Source organism: Hipposideros armiger, unplaced genomic scaffold (genome assembly GCF_001890085.2).
Source record: "Hipposideros armiger isolate ML-2016 unplaced genomic scaffold, ASM189008v1 scaffold_63, whole genome shotgun sequence".
Classification (NCBI taxonomy): Eukaryota; Metazoa; Chordata; class Mammalia; order Chiroptera; family Hipposideridae; genus Hipposideros; species Hipposideros armiger.
Genome location: NW_017731413.1, coordinates 3,662,544 through 3,688,082, shown reverse-complemented (window position 1 = coordinate 3,688,082; position 25,539 = coordinate 3,662,544). Strand labels below are relative to the sequence as shown.

The 25,539-nt window shown below is 37.1% G+C and overlaps 1 protein-coding gene across 1 annotated transcript in view; it reads left to right on the top strand.

Annotated features, from left to right (window-relative positions):
• CFAP54 (cilia and flagella associated protein 54) overlaps positions 1-25,539 on the top strand; it is a 294,961-nt gene that overhangs the window by 18,008 nt on the left and 251,414 nt on the right. Inside the window, 7 exon segments of the mRNA XM_019641676.1 lie at positions 2,666-2,724; positions 9,168-9,311; positions 11,131-11,244; positions 11,368-11,469; positions 15,606-15,804; positions 22,010-22,191; positions 22,278-22,440. Coding sequence (XP_019497221.1) covers positions 2,666-2,724; positions 9,168-9,311; positions 11,131-11,244; positions 11,368-11,469; positions 15,606-15,804; positions 22,010-22,191; positions 22,278-22,440 — 963 coding nt within the window.

Genomic DNA, 25,539 nt, shown 5'->3' with positions numbered 1-25,539 from the left:
GGTTGGGGATGGGGAGAAGTAAAGGGATTAGAAAGTACAAATTGGTGATCACAATATAGTCACAGGGATATGAAATACAGCATTGGAAATATAATCAATAATGTTGTAAAGATTATGTAAGGTGCCAGATGGGTACTGGACTTATCAGGGGGATCACTTCATAGACTGTGTAGATGCCTGACCACTGTGCTATACACCTGAAGTAGAATAATATTGAATGTCAACTATAATTAAACATATATATATATATATATATATATATATATATATATATATATATATATATNCATATATATATATATATATATATATATATATATATATATATATATATATATATATTCCTCCCCTCCCCCCAGGATGTAAAGTACAGCATAGAGAATATAGTCAATGGTATTGTAACAGCTATATACAATGTCAAAAGGGTAGTAGATTTGGGGGGGGAGTTTCACTTTGTGAGGGGCATAAATGCCTATTACATTGTTTTGTACACCTGAAACTAATAAAAAGAAGTATTAAAACGAAACAAAACAAAAAGCTAAATGGTTGTGGCAGACTGTGCAGAGTGCTATGGAGAAAAATAAAGGCCGAGGACAGGATAGGAAGAGCCGGCCTGGCCTGGGGCTGGGCTGCGATGTTAAATAGAACGTTCAGGGAAGGTCTCCCTGAGATGATATTTGAGCAAGGACCTGAGTGAGGCATCTCAGTATTTGGGGGAAGGACATCCCAACTGTGGGATCAGCAAATGCAAAGATCCTGTAGTTTTAAAACTTTGAAGTTTAAGTAATCAAAAATAAATTACAGTAGATTTATCAAAAACCGTTGAACCTTTTCAGCTAGAAGTTAACACTTATTTTCTTCACTTTTAATTGACTATGATATATACACACCCTTGGTTTCTTAACATATGCAACCAACCTTTGTTCTTTCATAAAATCTAAGTGGGTGTATGAATATTTGATAACACCTTACTTCTTAATTAACCGCCACCCTCAAATTTAAACCCTCGAATAGTCAGAGTATTTTGGTGGTGGCCATCTCTGGTGAAAAGGAGTCCCATGACAAAGCAAGAAACTCATATTTCGTCAAAAACAAAGCAAAAAAAACTTCTGGAGGTATCTGAGGTTGTCAAGATTCAGTCTGTGTTCGATTCTAGACCGATCACTCTCTTCTGCAGTGGGTATTTGTGAGCCGTGCTAAGATCCCGAACCATCAAAGAAGGGCTCAGTTACAGTCAGGACGTACCAGGGTTGGAAAGGTTAAAGGCACATTTTTGAAATACAGAGGGCCCTTGTCATTCTTCAGGGCAGTCTCCTTGAGGCCTCCTGAAATTCCCCAGTTCCTGTTACTGACATGTTTATACAGGCTCCTGGCTTACACCTGAATCACATGTTTTGTGGAGAGGCATGCGTTTCCTATGCATATCCTTACTTGGTGACTGTTTCTTTTTTTAAACAAAGAAACACAGCTATACAGTTTAATTTTGAAAGATTAAGAGCGGAGGTAGAGAAAACCAAGTTGCGATAAGAATACCGGGCTTGAGCCGTTACTAGCCAAGTGGTTTCCTCCCCACTGGATCTTATGTGAAATAAGTAACTACGTCGAGGAAGCAGCCACACTAAGAATGCTGAGTCCTTGAGCGTTAAGGGCCTATTGCAATCTCTGTGAAGTTTGTGGTGCAATAAGTGTTTAAGATTTAATGCAATATTTTTTTGTCATGGATTTATGTAATTAATATGTATTATGCTTACAAGTGCGTTTTAATCAAGTAATGTGTCTTTTGGAACAGATGCTGTTTTCTCAGAAGGTTTTAAAGTTTAACCGTGAACATAGGATTCATAATTGTTCTATTTTGATGGTTATGAGTTCAGATCAAATATGTTATAGAAAATATTTAGACTACTTGCGTTGTAATTAACATGGCTTTTGAAAGCATGTTACCATCTTTGGGTATGTTTAAAGCAGTATAACGTCCTTTGTAGATAGAGAGATGTATGGTGATATTGTTCCTCACCCCTCCCCCAACCCTGCCATCTGCCTTCTGTCTTCATTTAGTTAATGCCCTGATTAAAAAAAAAATCATACTTGAATGATATTATATAGGAGTTGGAAATGCTGTTTTTCATTAGAGTGCTCATAGGACATATCTTAATAATAGGATAAATATTATATGAGACTCCCAATGAATATAATGCAACCTATTATGCATTATGATTTTTAAATTATTATGAGATTCTTTGTTGAGTATTGTATGATTAAATTTGTATGGCTACCTCATTTGGAGATAAATCTTTAGTTTTTCAACTATAAGGAAACCATGGGAACCAATACTATTTTATATGAAGTACTAAAACCACAGGGTACATAAATTATGCTACTAAAAATATTATTTTCTTCATATATTTCAAAACTTAAACTGCTTTAAAAATGAGAATCTTAAAAAGGATTTCTATGTGAACATATTTAAAATAAGGCCCTATTAGTTCTTTTAATGATTTGGCTACAAGTTACAAAACAAATTATAATGAGTATAACTCTAACTATTGTCAGACTTTCTCCTGAGATTACTTGTTTTGAGAGCTACAGACGTAAACCACAGAAATTGGAATATAAAATTTCCATGAGTTGACCATGAAACATATTAATGATCTTTTTCTCCATCTAGGTACCATTTACATCTACACAATTTGCAGAAAGCTGATGATTATAGGTCAGTCTTCCAAGGTATGAAATTTACTGACAAAAATATCTGCTCCTGTATTTCCTATTTTTCTTAAGACTTTTGTTAGCATTGAATACTAAACAAAGAAAATTTAGTGAATTATATAACAAAATTTAGTGAAAAAAAAATATATATATATGTGTAGATAATAGGTTTACTATTTTTAGTTTTACTTTAACATAATAATATGTAAAAATATAGACAATAAAGTATTCATGAAAAGAAAACATTCTTAAAATTAATAGGTATTCTCCACTGTTGCTTGGTCTCTCAGGTTAGCCATAACTCGTCAACTTGATACTGACCATCCGTCTGGTATCTATCTTGAGACAGGGTGACCATCCATTCTGGCTTGCCCAGGACAGTCCTGGTTTATGCCTGTTGTCCTAGAGTAATTATTGGTAGTGACTGCTTTCACTCTTACAAGTGTCCTGGTTTGAATGATAAACTGTGGTTACCCTACTTGTGTCGTACTATGGAGCTTGGACTTCATTTTGCTTGAAGACGCTGGACTTTCCTTACGGCCTACATGCATGCTAGCTAGGTGAACGAATACCTAAACTCTGTCCCAGTCACAAGCTGCGGGTAAGCGGGCTTTCTTTTATAATAAGATTCCCACTGACCAGTACTCACTGCTCAGTTTTAGCTTGAGGGAATGCCCGACATTTTCCTATAATGTCGGTAGCACTTTTGTCTTGTAGGAGACATATTTCTTTCCTGTATTCATTGTCCAGCCATTGGAATGTAGGCCAAAAAGTGAGAATATACCCCCGTGGAGACCATACTCAATCAAGTTGTTGCTGACATCTGAAACATTACTACTTTATTTTTCTTTATCACATGCAAAACCTTACCCTGAATATTCTAACTCTCAGGACAGGTGCATTTTTTTTCCCCTTATTTTCTCGAAATATAGCCAAGTATCTTAAAAGTTGACAACATCTAAAAATGGAAGCAAAGATATTTGCATGCTTAATTGATAACATTAATTATATGTTCTTTCTCTGTTTTGTTCCTCGAATTTAAAAGCTCTATTACTGACAGTGACTTGAACAAGTCTGTGCCAGCCTTTTATGTGTGAATTAAAATGAGGGGAGACTGTCTCCTGTATAATGTAAACTTGGCATACAGACTATTCCAGTGATTCTACATTCAGTTGCAGATGATTTCCTGAAAAGAATTTGCATCCTCCTGTTGCCCTTGCTGTAGCAACAAATACTGCTTCACAGAACCATCCTAGTTTGGTTTGCTACAGTGTTCGTCTGCCAAAGCTTTGTAGGGCAGAGATGTATGTGCCAAAATGTAACTGTTTATGTTTGTATTTGTTAATGCTGAGAGAATTTTAATGTGATAGTTATTTTTAAATAAGTTTATATTTATATCCTATATAATTTCATATTTATACCCCCTCATAGAACTTGAATTTCTCTCTGACAAAATAAGAGCTGAAGGAGAATAGTTCTATGGTCTCGGTCTTGTGGGATGGGAGTAAGGGGTACAAGAATTTTGGGGTGGCAAGTGGTTGTACAGTTGGCATTTTGAAGAGTGGGATGAATTTTTTTCAGTTTGTTCAATATAACAAGTTCCAAGGAAATTAGTAGTTTTCACCCAGAAATTTCTAAACCTTCAGCTAGTGAGTTGACTCTTTGGGGATACAACCACATCCGTGTTCTTCTGGGTCTGAGGGACCCTGGCTCTGTAGCCACTTTCGAGTTCATGTCTAGACTAGCATGAGACAGAAGGAGAAATAGATACGAGATCCTCAGGCTTTTCTTGGTGTCACCCCAGAGCAATACAAACCCTTATTCCTATAAGATCCAGGCATTATGGCTGCTGTTTGTTATTGTTATTGAATCCCTACTATGTGTTAGGTATTGTGTGAAGGGCTTTGCATTAAAGTCTTATGAGGTGGGCACTATCATCATCATCATCATTGTCGTCATTTGTTGGATGAGTGCCTCCCATTCATCAGGAATGCTTCTAAGCATTTCCATATATTATCTCACTTAACCCTCATACCACCTCTCTGAGAAAGGTCCTGTTATTACCTTCCTCTTATAGACGAGGAAGCTAAGGCTCAGAAACGTTTATTTGCTCAATGTCACACATCTAGTTAGAAGTGTAGCTGAGGCCAGAGCCAATGCATCACTGTATTGCCTCTCAACACCATTAGAATATTGCATGTCTGTTGACTAAATTTAATCCTGTCATGACTATTTTGGCTGAGCTGTTCAAATGGAGGAGCTGTGTGGGAGGGGTTAATGGTTTTTTGACATCACTCTATTCCTGAAGCCCAAGACTGACTATGGGCTGAAACACTTCCTTTTGTGCTGCGGGAGGTCAGCAGCATAAGCTTAGGGAAGGGGGCGGAGGGGAGCGTAGATTTTGAAATCTTTTTTCCTAAAAACATAGGACAACTTTACTTTGATTTATGGTATGATCTGTAGTTTCTTCTGAGGCATTTAAAACTGGAGTATAGTACTCAGCAAACATTAAAAATACAGCAGAATCTATTCATTCTAAGAAAACGATTCCTGTTTCATTTACTATGAAACTGAAATAGTTTGTAACATCTGTGGCTTGAAGAATGATTGTCAAATTATACCGCCTTCCATGACATAAACTTCAAATCCAAACTTGGAAATGCTGCTGTTGGTGCCCTCAAAAGCTGGTATAAATGATGCTGCAGTGCCACCCTGTGGCTGAGCTGATGAACTGCGTGTGTAACGCTGGAACCATGCTTTCACTGGGCTCCTGTAACGTGGTTTTTCAAAGTTGTTTTTTATTTATTTTTCCTATGAAGAGAACAGTCCCGCTTAAATCCTATCAATTTTTTTTAATTAATAGAAATAGTTCTATCTTTTAGGAGCAAGAAAAAAAATGCTACAAATTAAGAAATGTTTTTTGGATATGGCTTTTCATTTTTTAAATCTGAATGATGGTTTTTCACAACTCTAACAGGAATGGTTTTTTTTTCAGAAACATATGTGAAATGATGTCTTTTTTCCTCCTGAACTTCCCTTTGTCAAGGTTGCCCTTTGTAGTGGAAGGAACGCTACTGCCCTCGGGAGTCCACAGACCTGAATTCCAGCTCCAGCTGTCGCTTACAAGCAGTTTGGCGTCTTGGAGTCAGATTACATTACTCTTAAGATCCCCTTTGGCACTAAAATCTATGATTTAGGGTCTTTTATGTTACGTCTGAGGCAAAACCCAAATATAATGTGAACAACTGGTAACCGAAGCTATTTTTATTTTGAAATGAGAAAATTTCTAATACCCGGGGTTTTTTTGGAAAGACATGTGAATTTAAAGGGGGAAATTTATACCTGGCTTAATCCCATACCTCCCAAACCACAACACTCCAAATGCAAAGATCCACAATAGGATTTTTGTGCAGCAGTATGTGAAAAAACTCGAGTTTTGATAACTCTTAACTCTATATCAGTTCATGTTATGGCAAGGTTAGCAAACAATGACGACAGCAGCTACAACAAAAACTGCAATAAAGCCACCCCAGGCAGACTTAGTGGAGGTATGGTGTCCGGGACCAGCCACTGAGAGGGTCATTCTCCTGTGGTCTGGTCATACACTCCAACGGGACATGAGCAGCCTGGTGCGAAGCCATGGAAGACCAACCATGATGGGAAAGCGACATGTAGTGCTGGGAGCTGGAGAAGTGCTCAGCGATCTTTATTCTGGACAGAGGGCAGTGGCACAGGCGTATCAGGTGGTAGTTCTGGTGATGTCGGTGAGGCTGAAATTAGATTGGCTTTCAGCCCCTGGATTCTATGATTATTTGAAATAGTTCCGTATTTGGCACTATGGTCTGAAACTTTTAAATGCAGGTCAGTCATTCAACAAATATTTATGATTGTTCATACACCAGATAAAGTTCTAGGGGGCTGGGGATATTCTGGTGAACAAGACAAAGTCTGTTTCCTAAGTGAACTTACATTCTAGTCGGATGAGCTTACGTTCCAGTAAGTAACAGACAATATTGCAATTCTGAGTCAAGCTCTGCTCTCTTCCTCTGGATTCAAAACTGACTAGACTGTGGGGAATTCTGCCCTTTCAGGCTTCTTTCTTGTAGATGTCTGCTGAGCTGCATGCACACGTTATATATACTGTCTTTGAAGGCTCCAAAGGAGGTAATGGGGTGTGAATGTCACTAGTGTTTTCTCTGTTTTTACTATTAAATACTATATGTCAGTCTAGTAGGTTTGCTTAATATGTATGCATTTCCTGGACCTTTTTGTTGATTTGCCTTTTCAGGGTGGATTTGACTACTATACATATACTTTTCCTTAATTCCTCAATTATTGAAGGCCAACTTTGTTACTGGAAGAGGGACTTTATTCTGTTGTTCAAATTTATTATCATTATTTTCTTGAGAATCTGGACTAGTTGTTAGCTCTCCCTTGGTTGGTTCTGCTAACTTTAGAGTTATTCAGTGAATTCATTTAATAGCACTTGGGAATATCCGTTACGTACCTGGCACTATTCTAGGTGATATAAAAACAAATAAGGCGCTGTTCCTATTTTCAAAGAGATCACCATCTAGTTTGGAATCACACATGTGAGCATGTTAATGCTATTGGATGTGACATGTATGTTGTATATAAAACACATGTAAATCATACACACACATAACACAATGACAGTAGAGACAGAAATGAGGCAACCGTCATTTCTCTCTAGTGACGTTAGAAGAGTCTTCTTTTCAACAGCGAGTTCCCTTTTCCCCCTGCTCTTCCTGTTCCTCTGCCTTCTCCTGCTTCCCCTTTCTCCTTCATTGTCATTACCAAAGCTACCACTTACTATGTGTGTAATGTCCCAAGCACTTAGTGTGTGTTAGCTCATTTGGCCCTCCAACAATCCTTTAGGAGAATTACTGTTACACCTATTTTGCAGATAAAGAACCTGAGGCACATGGAGTTTAAGTAAACTGTCCAAAGTAACACTGCTAGGAGTGGAGGTAGGGTCTCATCTCGGTCTTATAGGGCAGGGGAAGGAGCGAACAGAGTGAGCAAAGGCACACATATTTGGACCACTAAGGCGTGCTTTGTGGAATGGAAAGCATATTGGACCAGTTTTAAGTATATGATGCAAGGTCAAGAGTAACGGAGAGTGGGGGTAGGCAGGGACTGTCTTTGGGTGCCGTATACAAGGTTTGCACTTTGTCATATAGGCAGCAGGGAACCATTGAAGTGTTTTAAGCACAAGAGTGACACGACCCAATTTGCATATTAAAAAGGTAACTCGGGTGTAGGTAAGGACAATGTATCAGGAAGGGGGCGTATAAGGAGAAGGGCCATGGTGAGACCAAAGACAGGGAGACAAGTGCGCGAGGACTCAGTGGTTCAGGGAGCTATAAGAGAACCTGCTTGGTGAAGGCTGGTATTTCCATGGACAGATTTTAGGACTTGATATTCTCAGATAGTTAGCGCACAGATTCTTATTTTCGTCCCAGTAATATTTTTTATAAAAATATGTGGAACACAGATCAAATTTCTTCTTATAGTCAATCAAATGAAGGGCAATATAATCCAATTACCCTTTGAGCTTTTGGAATATATTTGAAGACAAGGAAAAAAACCTGAAAAAATTAACTGAAGAATATATATAGTCAAATAGTGTTTCCTAATATAGGGTTTGTGGGAAGAATATGTTTAAAAAGAATTATCAATGGACTGATAGGGAAAACTCATTCCGCTAAAATAGCACAAGAGGCTTTTACATATAGTCCTACAAACAAAGCAATACAATGGCGACCCTTTCCCCACCATTTTGTTTCACATTGTACCTTGGGAATAATTACACTGGAAATAGGCACCGTTGAGGCAGTGCTCACAATGTGCCAAATACCATCCTAGCACATCATGTACATAACAGCACTGCTGTGATGTGTCAAAATACCCATTTTTACAGGTGAGAAAATTGAGGCCTGGAGAGGTAAAATGAAATAGCTCCAAGTGATAAAATTGGGACTGAAACTCACGTCTATTTGATTCCAATCTTGAATTGTTTCTACTAAGTATCGTAGGCCCCAGTCTGTAAGCCCTTTTCATTTTCCCTATCCTGCTATACCAGGTTATTTTCAAAATAATACATAGGTTTCAGGCCAGCTAATAACAGTTGTATTGTTGCAATTAGCTCCTAGACTATCACTGACAATTGATACAAGTTAATAAAAATAAGTCAAGTTCATGAGACTTTAGGAGCTAAGCAGGAAGACATCCTAAAATGGTTAACTTGAGATTTTGAGTTCTCTAAATTATTCTTTTACTTTTTAAATGCTTGTTTTTTTTGACTCATTATTTATGGTAGTTTTGGTTTAAGTAGTCAGCAATTTGTGCTCACAATTTATAATCTGATTATATTGAATAAAAATCATAATTATTAGCTTAAAGTGAAAATACATTCAGTTGTGCCCTTTCTTCTTCAGGCCTTAGAATATCTCCTGTGGGCCAGTATATGTATGGAATCCTCAGTCCCACTGCTGTCTGTCAGGTACTTGACGTGGAGAGCTACTCTTTATACAGCTGTCTGCCAGTGCTACTATGACTGCCAAGCTGGGATGCATGGGGAGGTATGCTACTTTTTAATTCTGAGGAGTCTAATATTTTAAAGTACAACTCATGCAGCATTTTCTTTTTTAGATGCACAGTAAGAAAAACACAAACAAACAAACAAAACCCAAAGAATTGCAATGAAGCAGAGACAGAAGTCTTAGGCTTTATTTGCAGAAATTTGCCTGGCTTCTCTGGCCTGCTGGTGTCTTGCTCCGCTTACTGCCCGCTCCTTTATTCTCTGTTCACTTCTACCTTCTTTGCTGCTTTTCTGAGTAGGATTTCTGGTATCTTTTCTTCCTCATCATATTTTTGTATGCAAGTCACTTTCCTTCCCTGTTACGTTTTGTATTCCATGCACCTACCATCCATTTGTCTTGCTTGTCTCTAATTCCAGCTACCATTTGTTTATTTCAGTCTATTTCTCATTATTCTATTTTATTTTTCTCTTTTCCTGTGTATCTTTTGGACTGAATACTTGAAATATAACTTAACTGGTTGGGGCTTCTATTGGCCTATACAGTGCCTCTATGTAAATAAAAAAAAATGCACATCTCTACAGCACACGGTTCTTGGCTCGTCAGTGGATGGGGCCTTGGTGAGAATTAAAATAGGCACCGCTTTCTTTGGGCCAACACATCCCGGCACCAGGGAACATGGCTTGTTGAGTGCAGTGTGGGCTGGATTTCAGCCCTCACTCAACCACTTGACTGGAAGTCTTGTGCAGGACAGAGCCTTCACAGCTGTGCAAATCCCTGTTCATATCCTGTTCACAACCATAAATAAATCATCTGGCCAGTTAGTTAATGGCTCCTTTACACTTAATTTTTCCTGCCCGAACGAACCCTGAAGGGTTGGATGGTAGTGGCCCAGAGGCAGGGGAGTAGCCTAATACAACCCTTGTGGGATACATTTTCCAGCCTAGGATACATTCCAGTAATTGCTCACCATGTATGTATAGTTAATTGTGGTGTATTCGTGGTGGCATATTTCTCTAGCTTTAAAATTATCAGGCAATGGAACGTTTACCTAATGTTTGAGCACTTGATGCCAATGAAATTCTTCCTTACAGAAAAATTTAACCCCTCGTATATGTTTTCATTGTGGTCTGGAAGCATCTTTATGAAACATTGTAAATTATAAATGCAGTATTTGAAAGAACTGATAAATTATGTGACTTGAACTCTTTTTGTTATTATCTCTAGAGAATTATATTAATAGTGATCTGGTTAACTAAGCAAGCCTCCCTCCTTCCTTTCTTTCCTCAGATATTAATAAATCCTTCCTATATGGTGGGTATTAGAGATACGAAAATGAATAAGACCCGATAAGGACCTCACAGTTTAGTGGCAATGTGAACATTTTAATAGATAATACAGTGTGTTTTGGTAGGAAGGTTAGGATTCAAGAAGAGCACTGAGGAGGATGTGTGTGTGTGTGTGTGTGTGTGTGTGACGCCAGAGAAGTGATAATCTATAGGTTGGTGCAAAAGTAATTGCAGTTTAAAAGGTTAAAAACAATTGCAAGAACCGCAGTTACCTTCGCACCACCCTATATAAAGCTGCTGTTTAACCTAGAATTTGGCTTTCCTTACTTTTAAAATGTCTTAATTCATAAAGCTAGCATATCTGACAGTGTATTAACTTTAGATCCACAGGATTTAGTGATTTTCATAGGACGTGATAGATTAGATAGCTACCATGTTATAGAGAGTCAGCATCAGCCTAGAGTTTAATTCACCAATTACATGTCTGGCAGAATAAAACATGCTGTCTTGATACATTTTTAATCACCGTACTCTTGCTTATTATGATTTAAATTTATTTTAATTGCATCTAGGCATTTGCTCGGCGTGCTTTAGCTAAAATTGATGAGTTAAGGCAACTGGAATTAATGGGTTCCTCACAGTCTCAGGAAGAATCCGGAAGATGTTATAGAGAGGCCACAATAAAGGTATAAAAATTTCATGAAATAAAAGAAATTTACTGCACTCTACAGTTGATGAAGCACTTCCTATTAGTAGTTGAGAAGTGCGTCCCGTTGTTACTTCATATATAATTCTTCTTTCTGAGGCAGATGGCGGTGATGATCTTCAAACGAGGAGTGTTTGAGTCTAGAAGGAAAAGCAAAAATTTGTTCAGACCAAAGATAAGAGTGAATCTAAGGGAAGTACAAACCGTAAGTCTAAGAATGTCTTCTCCATTTCAGACTTGTTTTTGGTGTATTTGTATTATACCTCTGAATCTTTTAAGCCTTGTCACTAAATAGGAGACCCTGCACCCTTATTCTCTGCACCAGTGGCGAGCAGAGAGAAGAATCCCTTCCCAGTTTGGACAGGACCTCACTTCATCCCTTTCTCAAAGCCTTTTGTACCTTTACACAATCCCCGTTTTGTAACTTTAAAGGGCAAGAGGCGGGAGAAGAGCCTGGGAAAGGTGGGAACGCCCCGGCCCGAGTGGCTCCGCAGAGGCCTTTGTTTCGGCAGCTCCGCTCGGTGTTAGTGTAGAAGTCTTTGAGGTGGAGGCACCTTTTCTCATCCACTTCAGGCGTCACCATTGGGCGTGTTTAGGAATGAGGTCATAGTGTAGCAACAAACAACCCCCATATCTCGGTGGCTTAAAAATAACTAGTATTTATTTCCCACTGGAGTCAAGTTATTATAGTTATCAGGGGGCTGTGCTATGACCGCTGCTCAGGGCCAGATGGGCGAGCAGCCCTCATTTCAAAAACTGCCAGGGGTTCTGTCAGAGGGGATATCAGAGAGCTTTGAAGGATCTCGCACAGGCAGCAATGCCCAGCATGGAAGGGACAGCAATCTCTTCTCACATGTTAAAGCTCATCACGTGGCCCCTTCCAGCCACAAAGGTATTTGGCAGACAGCAGGAAGGGCGGTCACAGGAGGGGCCTGGGGTGTAGGTATGCCTTGTGGGGTCCTCTGCCTTTCCTCCCTCATGCCCTCGCCTTCTCCCACTGTCTTCCCCTTTACCTTTCTGAAGGTCAGTATTCCTTCAGGCCAGGTCTATATTTCTTTGAAGCTTTCCCTGACTGTTCTAGATGGTCATAAACTCCCCTCTGTGAGCTTCTTTGTAGAGACTGACAATGAAAACGACGGGGAAGAAAAGCAGCTTCTAACCGAATAGCAGTAGAATCTCAGAATCTGGAAGGGTTTTAGAAATCACGTGGTTCAGTTCTTTTCTAAGATGGGGAAAATAAAGCCCAGAGTATTTAAATTACTGGCTCCAGATCACGCAGGCAGCTGCTGGCAGCACTGGGACCAGAACCCAGGTCGCTAGTCCATGCTTTCTCACTACTGCATGGACTGCTGTTCTCTTGTTTCTTCTTATAACATTTAGGAGTAATTCTTTTTTTAAAATTTTAAACAAATCATAATATTTAAATTCAAGTATTACTTGGCCACGGTAGCTTTTTATTGCTACTTAGTGTGACTATGATGTATTGACCCCTGAGCCCAGAAGCACTACATTTCATACAGCCCTTTTAAGCCGTATCCTTTACCAGCCAAGGCGTATAATTGGTGGGATGGTAACGTGCCAAATTATAGTGATTCCACGGGCGAGCTGTTGAATTGTCTGCACCTGGTGCTGTTAACCAGTAATGCTGTAGTGTTTGTAAGAAAGCAGGGACAAGCCTTTTTTTCTCATTAACATTTTTTGTTTGTTTGTTTCTAAGCAAACCAAATTTAAGTATTCAAAGCTGGGAGATTGTCATTAATTAGCACATTATTAGGACTTGATTTATAATCATGCTGGTATAAAAATTAAATATATTTGCAAAGAAAAATGTTTAAAATTCCACATAGCATTGCATTAAAAACATTAATTTCTAGTTTCTTTTAAGATCATTATATGGAACGTTCTGGTGGTATATCTTTTTAGGAAAAAATTATAATTGTTTAGTGGGTAGTTTTGACAGAAAATAGTCAACATACCCTTTTTATAGTCATGGTATATTACTTTGACATATTTTGCAGAATGTCCTGCTTTATATGTATGAAATAATTTTATTATATATCCTACAAAAGAAAGTAATTTCAGTATGTATTAAATCTATTTTATGAAACATTTTTGAGTGTGTAAGGCAATGGTTAGCTTACAGTAAATCATTCTGACTTTCAAAAGATTCTTTTAAAGACTGCTAATTCAGACTCCTAATGATTGTTTAGTGATTCATTCAATACATATTTTTAAAGTAGCTGCTATGTGAACAAGATGGACTGAGGTTACATTCTAGTGGAGAGATTACATAATAAATAAATAATTATAGCTCGTCATAAGAATTAAGGAGGAAATAATGGTGTTACGAGTTACAGGTAAAGCCCTGAGAATGTTCCTGGCACAGAGTAGGTCCTGGGTAAATATTAGTTATTGCTATTATTTATTTTTCATTCATTCATTCTGTAGCCATGTATTGAACACTTACTGTTGTTTCAAGTGTGGTGGAATATAGCAAAGTTAACTAAGTTGCAGCTCTTTCTTTTTGAATGGCTTTGGAATAATGATCAGGAGTTGTCTATAAACAGGAAACGAGGGGAAACATTCGAAGTAAAGGATTAGAGCATGATCATAGGTTGGAAGCAGGAGTAAGTAAAATTGATTGGGCAACAGTGAGAAATTGAGCTTGACTGGGGTAGATATACTATGTTGGGGAATTAACAATGCATCTTATAGACTAGATCATGGAAACCATAGTATTTAGAAGTGGAACAGACTGCATGGTTTGTGTCATTCAGTTTCTCATCCATCCCGATATTTTTCAAGATGGTCTTATATATACACTATGCAGTATATGAACCAGAATTTGTCTAATATTTTTATTACTGTTATCTTGTTTCCAGTTCTTTACTATTATAAATATTGATGCAATTAACATCTTAAATTATGTTTTTGTTTCTTTAATTTGTTGTGGATAAATCCCAGGTGTAGGATTTGAATGAAAGGATACACTTTTATTTCTCTTGATATATATTGCCAAATTAATTTCCAAAATTGGTTCTTAAAGGTGACAACTTGCATGTACCAATTTTACCACAAGCTGTTATCGTTTTGATATTATGGTTTCTTTATTTTTTTATAATTCAGCTTTCATTAAATGGCTTGTTTTAACTTTATTTTCTTGATTCAACTTTCCCTTATATTTGTGTTTACTCTGTTTCCTTTATTTGTAACTTATCTTTCAGTCTTTGACCATGACCATGTATCTACTAGAGACTTTAATTTTTAAAATATATTTGAATGAGTTCATTGTTTTTATAGACATTAATATTTTTCTTGTCACACTTGACAACCCTTTTTTTTAATTGCTTGGGCTTTAAATCTTTTTTATAGATCTTTTAAATATTTACATTTTAAAATCCTTTATTTGGTATTCATCTATAGCCCTGATAAATATTCTGTTCCACTTTTTGCTAGTTTTCCTATGATATTTAAAAAAAAAATTACTGTAATCTGTTTGGGTTTTTTCCCTGCTTTTGTTTTTCTGTCTTCCCGAGTTTGTCCTGAGAACAGGAAAGAAGCAAAGGAATCATGGGGAATATGACGGGTATGTTCTAACTGGACATGGATTCTAGAAAAGCCAACTAGAGCTACCTGCCTTATTTCCTTGTAACCTAAATACAGAGAACAGGTAATTTGTCAGAGAGAATAAAGCGTGAGGCAAGCTATCTGCAGGAGGTGAACTCATTCTGGGACAATTCGAAGCAGAGTGCCTAGGAATTCACACAGGGCTCTAACAGTTACTAGTTTATTAGTATACAGCTGTTCAACTCTTTCTTAAGAGTTAACTAGCATAAAACCAGTTATTTATATAAAATATTGTCTCAAATTTGGGTTTGAGGAATTTTCTGCAGTGCTTATTAAAAATGTCCCACTTGGACCCACTGACTCCCTGGAGATGTGGTCTATGAATCTGAAAAGCATGCCTGAGAGATTCTTAGGCAACCAACGTTCGAGTATCATCAGTTCTTCAAGGCTGTAATTTAGATACCACAAAGCATATGGAGATTGATGCTGCCCTAATAAAAAGACAGTAATAAACAGGCTTTTTATGTTGCCTCAGAAAAAAAACATAAAGAAATAGCGAAGTCTTTGATACAATGGTAACGTGACATGAACTTTAATAGAGTCTGGAGTGACACCTCAAAAAACTGAAAATCTTAAAAGCAGCCATCTCGTTGATAGGCCAACCACTCTTTCTTTTAACATAAATTAAGCATGTCTTACTTATCTTTGCCATGTAATATCAGACATTGTAGAACTTTTAAAAAATGGACTGTATATTTTTTGTTTGAATTCTAGTTGCCGTGGCCACGTACCATCACAGAACGGTTGTTGGATGAGATGTTTGATAGCACTGCATCCCAGTTTCTGGCTGTCTTGGAAGCTCTTTCTGATTCAAATAGGCGAACACTACAAACTGGACCTGTTGTTACAGATGAAGTAGAAATTCGTGATGTTATCTCAGAACTGTTTATAGCAGGAAAAGAACTTTTAATAAGTAAATAACTTGTTGAGATAATATTGTATTGTAGAACAGGAGTAAGATAAGTTTTTAGTGTGGTAGTCCACCCATAAACTCATACCCAATTTTTATTGATTTTGAATTCAGGAAACTTGCTAAACTTAATTGATAATTCAAATAATTTATTAGTAGATTTCCTGTTGGATTTTTGTGTATACAGTCACCTGTAAATAATGACAATTATATTTCTTTCTAATTCTTAAAAGTTTTTATTTCTTTTTTTCTTACGTTTCTTGACTTATTGCACTGGATATGATCTCCAATGAAACATGGAATGGAAGTGGTGATAGCAGATATCCTTGTCTCATTTATCATCTCTAATGGAAAGCTTTCCACATTTTACCACTAAAATGATATTTGCTAAAGGATTTTTTTAGATACTCTTTTCCAGACTAAGGAGTTGCTAATAGTTTTATTTGTTTTTAACCGTGAGTAGTTGAATTTCATCAAAAGCTTATTCTGGACTTAATGAGATTTATTGAGTTGATCAAGTAGCTTTTCTCTTTTATTTCTGTTAATGTGGTGAATCACATTGATTGCTTATCTACTTTTTTTTTTGGTAAAGATTTTATTGGGGAATTGGAAGGGAAAAGCATTGGGGAATCGGGGAAGGGGAACAGACAAGTTGCTGTCCATTTGTTCTTCTGTCTAGTTGTGGAGGACGTTGCTTCTCTGGCCCATGTTGGTATTATCATTGCGCTCTTCCCGGGTGAGGCAGTCGCTCGCTGGCCGTTGGATGGCCGCTTACGGCGGCTCTTGGCAGTTCACGCTGGCTGCTAGCCACTCACAGCAGCTTATGGCAGCCCACTGCAGCCCCACTGCAGCCTACGCCGTCCTCGGCAACTCAAGGCAGCTGAGCTCCAGGTCAAGCCGTTATTCACCATCTTAGCTGTAGAAGGTATAGCGTCACTGGCCTATGTGGGATCCGAACTGATAGCCCTGCTGCTCAGAGCTCGTGCTCCCAAGCCAACTCTTAACCAACGAGCCACTTGGCTGGCCCTATTTTGTTTTTTATTATTTCCTTTAATTTATTTTTCTTGGCCTTATTTTGCTGATTCAAAAAGAAATTGACTTGGAAGCTTACATAATCGATTTTCAGGATTTCCCCCTTAATTAATATATGCATATTAAGACATTTCTCTCTAAATGCAGCTGTAGCTATGTACTTGGAGCTTTGCTGTGTCTTACTGCATTACCATTTAGTTAAAAATATTTCTTAATTCCCTTTGTGACTTCTGTAGTATATGGGTCATGCATGAATCAAAACATATAGAAACTTTCTAATTATTTTTTATTATCTATTTCTAGCTTAATTATACTGTTGTCAGAAAGCATGTTCTGTATTATTTGAAGCCATTGAAATTTGTTGAGATGTGTTTATAGTCTAATTTATGGTCAGTTTTGGTAAATAGCCTGTATGTACTTGAAAAGATTATGTATTCTTTGTTGTTGGGTGCATTGCTATATATATATATATATATATATATATATATATATATATATATATATATATATATATATATATATTTAGTTTGTAAATAATGTAGTTAAATTTTCTTTATTTCTACTATTTTTTTGGTCTGCTTGTTTTGTAAATTGGTGAGAGAGGTCTGTTAACGTTATCCGCTATGCATTTCTGTTGGTGTGGAATTTTGTTACAACATAGGGTATGTGTGTATTTTACTTTAGCACATATTGCTTTCCAAAGTGATTTTTACCAGTTTACACTCTCATCAGCGTTTTATGAGAGTTCTAATTGCTCCAGGTGCTGATATTTAGATTTATGTCTTTTTTTATTTTGTACATTGTTGTGTGAGTTCAGTAGTATTCCATTATGGAATAAATTTGCATTTCTCTGATGACTGCTGAAGCTGAGCACCTTTTCATACATTTCTTTGCCATTTGGATATCCGGTGCTGTGAAGTGCGGGTTCAGATCTGTTGGCAGAGGTCATCGAGAGGATGTGACTACCAGCTGACCTGTGAGCTGGACCTGGGCAATCAGAGACTCCTTCTCCCTCCCCTGTCCTTGGACTGTACGTCCTGCCTACTGTTTTCACACTAGTAACCATTTCAGGGACATAGCCTTGAGAGAGTCAAGTGTTGTGGAGACCACCTGGACAGTATATGTGACTGACCCCAGTTAGGTCCTCTATATATACTTTTGGCGAGCAGATGTGGAGATCTACTGGTCTTGTGGCCTCCTAAGACAAGCCTCACGTGTAAGTTCCCTTGCTCATTAAAACTGCCACCTACCCATCTGGAGGTCTGTCTCTCTTTTTGGGTCTCTCCTTGACCTCTATGTATGGGAGCCACTTTGCAAACCAACAAGGTGTTTTCTCCATTTTTCTATTGGGCTCTTGGCTTTTTTCTTACTGGTTCAAAGAATTATTTATAGATTCCAGATGCAAGTCTTTTACTGAATACATGTATTGGAAATATCTTTTCTCATTTGGTGGCTTGCCTTTTCATTCTCTGAATTATAGCTGTTACGGAATAGGAATTCTTTTTGTTTTGTTTTGGTGTCCAAAATTTATTAATTCATTCAACAGTTTCTATTGGGTATCTTTATGTCTGGTGGTCTCCTAGGTTCTGTGAGTACAACTGTGAATATAGTGCTTGGTCTAAAGAACCTACAACCTGCATACAGGATTTGAACAGTAGGGATCCGATCCTGGTTTTATCTTTATAATATGTGGTAAGACCGTGAAGGGAAATGGAATCTTAATGTATGTATTGGGGTTTTTCTTTCTCTATATTATGTTTGACCCAGGACCTATAGCTATAATTCATTCATTTTCTCTGCTGTCACTGTATGAATCTTCCGCTTGGCCTAGTCACCTGTGAATGGATCTAAACTCCTTCCAGTTTGGGGTTGTTATATTTTATGTTGCAAAGACCATTCTTATACATGTTTCATAAAGCATAGGTTCATAGGGTTTTCAAGGGTGTATACTTAGTAGTGGAATGAAATCAGTACTGCATAGGATGTATATCTGTGACTTTACCAGATAATGCAAAATTGCTTTCCAAAGTTGATGCTCAAGAGCAGTGAAGGAGAGTTCCCATTGTTCCTTATTTTATCCAATGCTTGGTATTCTCATTTTTAAATTTTGCCAGTCTGGTAGATATGAAATGGTATCTGTCTATGCTTTATGTTATACATATTCTGTTGTGAAGTTGGGTCCCAAATCTATGACTTGTGAGTATAGATTCTCCATGAATAGTATTTTTCTCCTGTACCCAGAGTCAAAGCTCAGAGAGCCAAGTTTAGGTTTGCTTACTTGTTTCTTTGTTTTCTGGTTCACTTTTTCATTTAGTCTCTAATAGGGACAGGAATTCTTAATTTTAATGTGGCCCAATTTATTGAAACGTATCCTTTATATTTTTGTGTCATGTTTAAGAAATATCTGCTACCCTAATGTCATAAAGATATATTTCTATGCTTTCTTCTAGAAACTTTATCATTTTACCTCTAACATTAGGTCTAAATTTGGATTTTTTTTGTTGGTAGGAGGTAGGTATCAAGTTTTATTTGTTTCCATGTAATATCCAGTTGACACAGCACCCTTTGTTGAGGACACCTTCCTTCCCCCATTTGCTATACTATCCCTTTGTCATAAACTAGGTGACTGTAGATTTTTTTTCACTCAGTATAATTCCCTTGAGATGTATCCAAGGTTTTGTGTGTACTAACAATTCATTTCTTAGTATTGCAAAGTAGTATTCCATGGTGTATCATAGTTTATTTAACCATTCAGCTGTCGAAGGACATTTGAGTTGTTTCCACTTTTTGGCTTTTAGGAACGAAGCTGCTATAAACACTTGAGTACAGGTCTTCGTATGAACATGAGTTTTTGTTTCTCTGGGATAAATACTTAAGGTACAATTGCTGGGTCATAGGCATATTTAGTTTTGTAAGAAACTGCCATACTATTTTCAAGTATGACTACACCATTTTATATTTCCACCAGCAACGTATGATGATCCAGTTTCATCCTCAACAATATTTGTTATTGCCGCTATTTTTTTTTTCTTTTAGCCATTCTGAGAGTTGTATAGTGATATTTCATTGTGGCTTTAATTTGCTTTTCCCTGGTAGCTAATGATGCTGAACATTCTTTTATGTGCTTATCTTTTCATTTGCCATCTTTACAGGCTCTTCCTCTTCAGTGTTTTTTGCCCATTTTCTAATTAGATTGTTTATTTTTTTCTGTTGAGTTTTGAGAGTTCTTTGTATGTTCTAGATACAAGTCCTAGTCATTGCTTTTTAAGACGGTAAATACATTTATTAACTTTTTTTCCTCACTCTTACTTCCCATTTTCCACTGCTTCTTTCTAAATTAATTTCTTTTTGCTGAAATACAAACTAAGAACTTTGAAATAGTTTAGCTGGATATAATATTTTCCTTAAAAGTTTGTTTCTTTTAAAATTTTAAAGGTATTTCTCTACAGTCTTTCATATGGTGTTGAGAAGTCAGTTTATTTCTTGTTGTTTTATGGGTTTAGCTTTTATATTTTTCTCTTTCCTGTTATGTTCTTACATTTCATTAAATTGGGTGTAGAGGTAGATTTAGTAATACAGGAAATACTTTGAGGTCTTACATTTTTCTTTAAATTTTTTCATGTTACTTCTTCATTCCTTCCCTTATGTTTACTTTTCTTAATTATCCATGGCTCCTAATAGATAAATATTAACACATCCATTCTCCATATCTTATTTATTTCATTATTTTTATCTCTTTAATCCTTTTGACTGCCTTCTGGAAAGGTTTCTCAATCTGATTTTCCAGGTCACTAATTTGTTCTTTGGTTCTCACTGTTCTATTGTATCCATCTATTGAGTTCTTTATTTCAATAATATACTTTATTCCTAGTACCCATTTGATTCTCTTTTCTAGGAGTTTATTCTTGCTTCATATTTCTAGTGTGTGCTCTCATATTTCTTTGAGAGAATACTTATTAAGCTTAAGCTGTGGTTCACTCTGTTCCATTTTTCTGCTTCCTCTGGTAAAGGATGTTGTCATTTGTGATCATTGTTTCAAGGTATTTGTGCTTTTAATTTTTTTTTCTCATGAGCTTACTTTACCTTCTGTTGTCTTGGAACATCAGCTGACTTGTCTATCATGTCTGCCTGGAAGGAGGGATGAAAAAGCTAAGACTTAGACCGTAGCTTGTGTACTTCTAAGTGAGCTAAGGATGTGTGTGCATGCGTTTGCACTTGCATGCACACACCTGTGTGAGGGCAGGGAGTCTCTGTGCCACAGTTTGGGATCATCTTCACAGGGAAAATACAAGATCTCAGATGAGAATTTCCTTGACGTCCTTCACCCAAACCTGAAAATTCATACTTCATCTGCACCCATCCTCTCTACTGTCTCTTATTAAAATGGAAGGTATGTTTCTTCTTTTCCTCATTAGGTCTTTAAGCCTACTATCTCTGAACTATCCCTTCATCCTGTGTCCTATTTCAGCTTCCTCCCTGTATTTCTTCCTCTTGTTATCGTCAGATTTATTGAAGGAATTGTCTGTTTTCACTGTTACAATTTTTTCCTTTCTACTTGTACATAAGCAGTCTTCTGTCCCCAGCGCTCTGCTGAGAATGCCATGACAACCTCCCTATTGCTTAATCTAGGGGGCACTTTTCAGTGCTCTCCCCCCTTTACTCTCTGTAGTATTTGCTGCTGTTGACTAGTTCTTTCTCTGTAAACATTCTTATTTGCCACCTTTTCCCCTCTGCGCTTCTCTTATTGTTGGTGTTCCTTAGTGTTCTGTCCTAGGCAGCTGTACATTGTCCATGGCTGATCCTATCATGTGCTGTGTCTATATAATGATGACTCTAAAAGCTATATCCCTATTTTAGATCTCTTTCTTGAGCTTTCTATCTGTAATATCTAGGTGCCTATTTGACTCGTTAACTCCATGAATACGTTTGGCATTCTGTGAGTAGCCTTCCCGGACTGCTGTCCTATCCTAAGCCTATGTTTGATGCCCTTCCATTTTGTCCCCATGACACCCTGAATTTTCCCACTAAGATTTCTTCTTTCCACCACTAGAATGTAAACTCCGGATTGTGTTTCTTTTCCATTGTTTCCCTAGTGCCTGGTAGTATCTGATAGTAAATATTTAGTAAATATTTCTTTGTATGAATGACATTCAAACCTCTCTCTTTCCTTTCCTAGGGTCAAATACTGGTACAGATGGAATGTTTGGTTTTCCACAAACATCTCTTCTGCAACTTATTATAAAAAGAAAGAAGGGTATTTCTATGGATGCTGCTGTGAAATTTATAAAATTAGCTTTTACCTATGAGGAATGGGGTTTATTTGAATCATCAGCTGAGCAGCTTGTTGATTTTCTCCAGGTAATATATGCAGAATCATTAATTTGTTTTATTTTGTTAGAATGACACTGAATTACTCATTAACTTATGGGATATAATTCTCTTAGAGACAGAATGATCCAGAGTCAAAGAAAGCAGAGAAGGATTTAACTCTTCTTATTGCAATAGAACCTCTGATCAATGTAAAGAGGAACAAAGGTTTGATCTTTCCTTTGGAAAACTACAGAGAAGAAAAATTAGCTTTTCACATTAAAAGAACTGCTTTTCATGGTGAATATTTATTTGCTTTTTTGAAAAATTCACGTAATTTTATCTGATAAAATATGCTCTTTATAGGTGAGGTGAGAGAATGTTCAAGGTAGTGGTAGCAAGAAGTGCAAAGGTCCTGAGGTTGAGAGTGTGCTTGGTTGTTGAAGGAATAGCGAAGAGGCATGTATGGCTGGAGAACACTGGTGGTGATCATAGAATCTGAGACTGTGGAGGAGATGATGTCAGAGAACAAGCTGGGGGCCAGATCTTGCAGGATCCTAGGCCTTGCAAGGATGATGGATTTTATTCTGAGTAATGGTTTTGAGGTGAATAAGAACGCTCTACTTAGCTGCTGCCATGTTGGTAAGTGAGAGACCAGGAGGATATTAAATCAGAAGCCATCAGTTCACTTTGGTAAAGGAAGGTTTGGTGGCCTCTCTCTCTCTTTCCAGCATGGAGAGTTATCCATTCTAGTACTCTTTAAGTCTTAGAAGTTATTGTTTATATAATTGAAAATCTGCAGCCTCTATTTTTCAGACCAATGAGAATTATTTAATCCCATGTTTTTTTTATGGTTTATCATGTTTGTAAGGCACTGTATGGTTTCTCAATTGCAGTAAATAATTTGTACCAAGCAATGGTATATATTTTCTTACAGGGATTTCTGAATAGATACTTTTGTTATTTTTATTTCAATCTTTTATATATGTATGTTTTAATATTAAAAGCCTCTTCACTTCCATTTTGGACATAGTAGGCATATGAATTATAGATTCATGATAATAATAGTCTAAGTCTATTTTAATTGCATTAGAGTCCACTTTGAAGCATTTAAAATTTCTTATTGACCTAATATTTGTTTAGATATCATTTGTGTCATTTTTGTACAATTGCTATGTTTCTGTGCCTTTTCTATCTGAAATGTTGTAATTGGTTGTTTTTTTTTTGCTTCATTTTCCTTTCTTTTATGAATTGAGAATCTTGTATGAAGACTTATGGATATTCAGGAGGCATTTTCCATTTAGCAGCAACCTTGCATTCCTGTGTCTGCACCTCTCCCCAGGTGAAATAGCTATTTTGGATAATTTTTAATTGTATCGAAGAAGGCTATTATACCTAATTTATAGTCAGATTTAAAATATCACAAGAATTGCACCTTGCCAAAATTCTATATTTTTTAATCATTAGAATAAGAGATTGAGTGATATCCTGACTTATAATTATAAGTCTTTTTATATTTTTGTTCTTATTGGGTCTCACAGTTTTTTTTTGGGAAATATCTAAGCGCGATCTTGATTTTTTTTTTTTGGCTGAGCCATCCTGCCACCTGTTGGCAGCTCAGTGGCAGCTCAGCTCGGGCCGGGACTCGAACTGCTCTTGCTCAGAGCTTGCGCTCTTGAGTGAGCTCTTAACCAACTGAGCCACTTGGCCGGCCCTAAAGAGTTAATATTTTTAATGAAATACTACTTTCCAGTCCATGAATACAACGACTGGTTATTATTTGGAGTCACTTTGCACACAGTGGCCAGTATTTATAGAAATGACTTATTTGGGGGTATGAATGTTTAAGTACAGCTAATACAGGCTGGTTTTAAAACTGAATTTCAGGGATCCCCAGGTTTTCTCTGAGGTGCCTCAGGAGCCCAGATTTGGTAGTTACACCCTAATCTGTTTTTACTAGTTGAGATTCTGATGGAATTTCATTTGAAAATTTAATTTTACTGTTATAAAGAAGTTTGAAAACCACAACTGTAGAGCACTGCATTAACTTTTGTTCAAGTAAGTAAAACATAGTCAGGGACTTGGGAAGTTCTACTGTTATAGTATTTTCTATTTCTTCTAGGTTTATTAGATTATGTTATAACATGTGACAGGCATTTGATTTTTGAAAGAAAGGTATTTGGTAGCAAATATAACAATTATAGTGGGAGAACTAAACACCCCAAAAATTTCAATCAAGGCTGAAAAGAGCAAGGAATTTTCAGCTATCTGCTTTTAAAAAAATCATGCATGTCTCAGTTTTGTTCAGTTCAATTCAAGAAACATTTATTGATCTCAGTTATGTTCCCAAACACTGTACTAAGGTGCTACATATACAAATTAAATCCTAGAGATGCCCCAAAGGAGTTTCAAGTTTCATACATTTTAATCATAAAGTTGTTATGTTTCTAGATCAGATATAAAGAGTAACTTTACTTTTCTTTTGAAAAAAGTCAAGTAATTGATTTCAAAGGAGATGTACTCATTCTGGGTCATCTATTGACACCAGTGTGACATTTTGTTTAGTTTCTTCATGTCTATTATCCCTGGTCTATATCCTTCCCCAGCTCCTATTCCCTCTCTCCTTGCTAGTTCACTCCACCTCCCATCCCATTATTTATTATAATACAGAAATTTTAAAAAGAAAGAGCTATATAAACATTTCAAATGTGGATAGAACTAATTGGTTTTCATACTTGCTGAAAAGTGTTTGAGACGTTTCTTTTTAGAGAGACAGAAGTAGCCTAGAGCATGTGGTAAGAGTGAGGTCTCTAAAGTGAGACTGCGTGGTTCTGAATCCTGGCTCTGCTACTTGTATCATTTCATCTTGGGGAAAAAACGATCATCTTGTGCTTCAGCTTGCTCATCTGTAAAGTGGGGATGACGAGCTAGTGCTCTTCTAGTAGGTTGTTACGCGGATTCAATGATTTGGAATATGTCTTAGTCTGTTCAAGTTGCTGTAACAAAAATGCCACTGGGTGACTGACTTGAACGACAAACATTGATTTCTTACAGTTCTGGAGGCTGAGAAATCCAAGATCAAGGCACCAGCAGATTTGAGGTCTGGTGAGGGCTCGCCTCCTGGTATATAGATGGCTGTCTTCTTGCTGTGTCCTCACTTGGTGAAAAGTCAGGGAGAGACTCTGGGGGGTCCTTTTTATAAGGGCACGAATCCCATTCATGAGGGCGTCACCTTCAAGCCTAATTAACTATTAAAGGCCCCACCTCCTAATGGGATCATGTTGGGAGTCAGGATTTCAGCATAGGAATTTGAAGACACAAACATTGAGCCCATTGCAGTATATACTGGGGTGCCAAAAAAATGTATACAAGTGGACACTTTGGTCAACGTTGCTCAAG